This window comes from Convolutriloba macropyga, chromosome 6 (assembly GCF_964194025.1).
Source record: "Convolutriloba macropyga chromosome 6, txConMacr16.3, whole genome shotgun sequence".
NCBI classification, from domain to species: Eukaryota; Metazoa; Xenacoelomorpha; order Acoela; family Convolutidae; genus Convolutriloba; species Convolutriloba macropyga.
In genome coordinates, this window is record NC_134473.1 from 23,679,642 (window position 1) to 23,684,219 (window position 4,578).

Below are 4,578 nucleotides of genomic sequence, written 5' to 3' on the forward strand. Positions count from 1 at the left end.
AAGAGCTTCAATGGAAATAGGTTGGGGGAATTGAAATCAGGAAATGAAAGGGTTCTGGAGGACGAAAATGTATGCGAGGGGAGGAAAATGAGGGTGTGGGGGGAGATAAATTATAAAGGAACTTGGTTCCTTTAGAAGGTACCTGGGGTCAAATGCTACTTAATTCCATTTTGTAATTATTCATAAAGTGGGATAAATCTGTCAGGCATGCATGAATTACCTCAGACTAACAATTCTGAATCGCTTGATAGTTCTCATCAGCCTTTTCGCAAAACACAGTTGAATCTTTTTAGTAGTTATATTTTTCATCGAAAGGTTTTTGACTCCTTTAATATTCTTGTTATTGAAAAATTGTGTTTTTGGGTGTTAGCTTTTTTTGCCGTCTCATTTGAAGTGAGCTGAAAAAATCTAGCCTCATCGGCTCTCTAATGTACAATTAAATAATTGCTTTCAGTTTTTAGTTAATTTTTGTTTTCCATGAGATCGTTTACATTCAAACATCGGCAGATTTTCTATTCTTGTCTTCTTTATTGTCTTTAGTATGCATTGACGAAATTTTTCTTTTGTTGTCTATCTGAACTATTCACCGTTGTTAACTTTTTGAAAAATGAATGATGTGAACTTGTGAAACATGTTCAGATATGGTCACGTGCTCCTTTAGCTTTGACGCTACGATTTTCTGATATCATTTTGAATTTTTGCAAGTGTTCATTTTTGTCGTTTTCGTCGCATTTATCTCAGTTTTTCCTAATGTTGGTGAATATTTGTTGAGAACAAGGACTGTTAACGTGCCGTGATTGGTTTTTGATTGTTTTAATATAATTAGTTTTCAAAGATATCTTTTCTGGCTATCATTGTTTACTTCGAGTATGTAGGATCAAGATTGTTGACAATCATAGGCTGCTAAGACGTAATGATGTTTGTATTCAAATCAATAGTCAATTACTTTTTTTGGGTTGAATTGGATTGAATTTGAATTCAGAATCTTATTTTTTGTTCTTTGGCGATATGGAAAAATTAGGTGTTCAATTATAAAATTGCCCTTTTTTCCTGCTTGAAAAAATGTTAGAGAAAAATTTCTCATCTCTAACCAAATGTCTTGTCCGGTTCAGTTTATGTCCAAGCTGGTGAAATAAAAAGTAAACTCACTCGTATACACGTCTGTCCATATTTGAGAATCCATCAATTATTCTCGGGAATCTATTACTCTGTTTTGTATCAAAAGTTTCCTATCTCTACTTGATTCGCAAACAATTAAGCCAAGAATGTGGATGAACGGGGTGAGAACATCAAGTACGAACGCACATTCCCGAGCCTCCTTGTTTGATGTCTACACTCGAGTGATTTTGAGGTTAGTTCTATCTGGGATATCAGCTTAAATAATTTGAGTAATGATGCGAATTATGTGAATCCTCAATTTTAAACAAGCGGGGAATAAGACGGAAAAAAATTGCTCCGAAAACGTTTCATTATCTCTTTAAAATTTACATTAAGCGATCAAAATTATGAGTTTGTCAAAATTATTTACAACTATCATTCTGCTGTATTACTGCATCGGAAATCGTGTTTTTTGTTCACATCACCACCAATTTTTACATTTAAATCGTTACCGTCATCAGTTAAGTTAACGTTAGAGCTGTTTACGTCATTACTCTGCATGTTATCGCCATCATCATTGCAAATATTTTCTGCTTTTATTAAACCTGAAACGTTATCGCTGGAATCGGTGCCAAAATTAGCCGTACTTGCAGTAACGGTAGGCCCATCAGGTCCCGATCCTAGTCCAAACTGATCCTGAACTCGCGATTGCACATTCGGATTTGCTCCCAGGAGCTTCCCAAAACTCAGAGCGTTCGTCAATGTGTTCCCTTGAGCCGTGTTTAAACCTAAACTGGCCATGTTTGCTGTCATCAAATTACCCAAACTTCCGGGGTTCGAGGCGCCAACTAGCTGGGCTAACTGTTGCAAGCTTAAACTAGTTGCCGTCGCATCACTTTGAACTGTCTTGGTAGGATTGAAAATCCCAAAAGGAAGTAAACCCCCGTTTTGGGGGAGAAGAGATGCAAAAGGGTGTGCGGGTCCTCCGGGTAGTGATGGCTGTTGGGGTGTGGGAAAGTTGTAAAGTGCAGGAAACGCAATTCCTCCCGGAGTCTGAGGAAGTTGCCAGAATTGCCTATATGCCAGCTTGACTCTTGACGCAAGTTGCTTCTTCCATTTTGTCCTAAACCAAAAAATTTGTTTATTAAAACTGCACTAAAAGTTACAATTAAATCAAAACATCAGTATTTGAGAAACTTAATATCATAATGTCAGGCGCTCAGTCAGTGATTTCATAAAATATTGAGCTCGTAAAACTAACAATTAATTATCACTTTTCATATCCCCCCCCTCGGGAAAATCGAGCTATTTAAGATTTTCTACAATAGCATACAGCAGATCGAAAAAAGATTAAAAATTTTTAATGCTTACTCAGATGGTATGACCATACGCTAAAAAATTTCCTTTGAAATTTAATAGAGCGGAGATTAATATTCTTCAGAAAACGTCTCGTGAAATAGGCGACATTAACGATTGAAAATTACATTAAGGAGAATTTTACTGAAAATGATTACCTTCGATTCTGGAACCACGTCTTGATCTGAGTCTCACTCAAGTTCAAAGCCACCGAGAGTTCCAACCGTTTTGACACGCTCAGATACTTGTCATTTTTAAACTCTTCTTCCAACTTTTCCAACTGTTTAGCCGAATAGGCCTGCCTTGGCTTCCTTTCCACACCCTGCTTTCTCGCTCTCCTATTGGCTGCTGAGGTGCTGCAGCTAGTTGCCGAGTTCGGCGATGTCGGAGAGTGGTCCGAAATGTCAGAGTTGGCAGGGGATCCAGGTCCTGGCGATAGGAGTCCCAGATCCGAAGAAAAGGCAACATCCTCCATGTCCACAGACTCATCCTTGCTCGAGTTTTCTAGAATCAAAAATTTGCATTGACTAAATAGTTCGAACCTCCGCAATATTTAGAAAAGTGGCGCTGGATCATCTCCTTAACAGCTTTTATTATTTTCAACTCTCTATTCATTGATAATCTTAAACAATAGGTTAATTTTAAACAATTTTACGCTTATTCTTACAGTTTCAACCTTAACATAAAGTCGGAGGATAATTAAACACGTCTGTTTCTAAAATGAACACAGAAATAACAGGTGACGCTTTCTTGATTTTAGCATTTAAGATACCTTGAGTCTACTATTGATGGTATATTTGCTTCGGTAATACGGGAAAACACGGGAAAATCTATAAGGCTTTGCATGAACGAAGTGCAGCCATTATATTTGTAAATAATGATATCCAGGATATGTCTTACAAAGTAATTTTGCAGAGAAGATGTCACCATTTGAATCGATCGTTAACAGTTGTTATTATAGTGGTCATGATACGCGAATCTTGGTACGATAGTAAACTGGCAATGTGCAAAACTGCACTATGACACCAAAAAGCACTATGATGCTAAAAGCTATGTACAGCAGAATTTGTGCTCATTCAGTGTGTTTTGCTCCAGATTTGATTCGCTCCAAGACATTTAAAAAGTTGTAAAACTTCCAAGGTTTACACGAGATTTCATTCTAGTTTTCTCCACTGACACAAAAAAGATGATTGAGCTGCTTTGTTCTTTGGCTGTTTGACGCGCTTTTGCAATTCGAAATATCCAAAAGTACAATAGAAAAATGTACAAAAGCTACTCAACTTCAGATCAGGATATCGAGCACAGAATTAATGCATACTTTACTGGAAAAGTAACAATTTATATGCATCTTCAGAGAACTAATTATGGAATTTTATCGAAGAAATGGTTTAGAATTTCCTGACAGAAACCACAAAAGGCTCAGACATTTGTTGAGTTCAGACAAGCGATCACCAATGTTTTAGGTGTAATAAAAAAGACAAAGTGCTTGGTTGAATTCTAAACAAGCTAAACGTTTCTGATAATTGGAATTTTGAAAAATTAAAAAAAAATTAAGATTTTTGATGTCCTATTTTCAACAGAATCGCTGCATAAAACATAGATGTTTGAGATTTTTTTTCTAAAAGAGAGACTAAGACGAACAGGGGTGGCAATCATACAGTCTTAATCTTAATCCAACTGAACTTTTATTGGAAATGTTTAGGCTAAAAGAAGTGATAATTACTCGCCAGTAGAGGACGCATTCGAACTCAAAATATTTATTAAAATTCTAAAGGTGTATGTAGCATTTTGCTAGCATAGTGATTCAAATATTGGTCAAGCCGTTGCTAATTACGTTGAGATATAATAAGCTAATTAAAGCAATTGAGGACTTTGAACCTATTCTGTGCAGATACTAAACTAACTCTTGTTTTCTTAACCGGTGTCACTTTAGCTTTAATAAAATTTAAGAGAAGGGGACTAGGACACATTTTTTTTACCATGCAACAAAAAGCGGTAAAAAGTTATTTAACAACAAAATTGGCTGTCAAAACTACAGACGAAAGATCTAATGTGCTTAAATGAAAATGACACAAGTTTGAAATTCTGTCACCAATTAGCTACTCTTGAATAAACTATTCACAC

General features: G+C 36.2%; 1 protein-coding gene across 1 annotated transcript in view; it reads right to left on the bottom strand.

The window, feature by feature from the left end:
* Window positions 1-1,461: 1,461 nt before the first annotated feature.
* Window positions 1,462-4,578, bottom strand: part of LOC142340877 (uncharacterized) — an 8,589-nt gene continuing 5,472 nt past the window's right edge. Inside the window, exons 2-3 of the mRNA XM_075391633.1 lie at window positions 2,613-2,958; window positions 1,462-2,221 (exon numbers count right to left, since the gene is read on the bottom strand). Of these exons, the coding sequence (XP_075247748.1) occupies window positions 1,534-2,221; window positions 2,613-2,958 (1,034 nt within the window). The 3' untranslated portion in view covers window positions 1,462-1,533. The remainder of the gene's footprint in view (window positions 2,222-2,612; window positions 2,959-4,578) is intronic.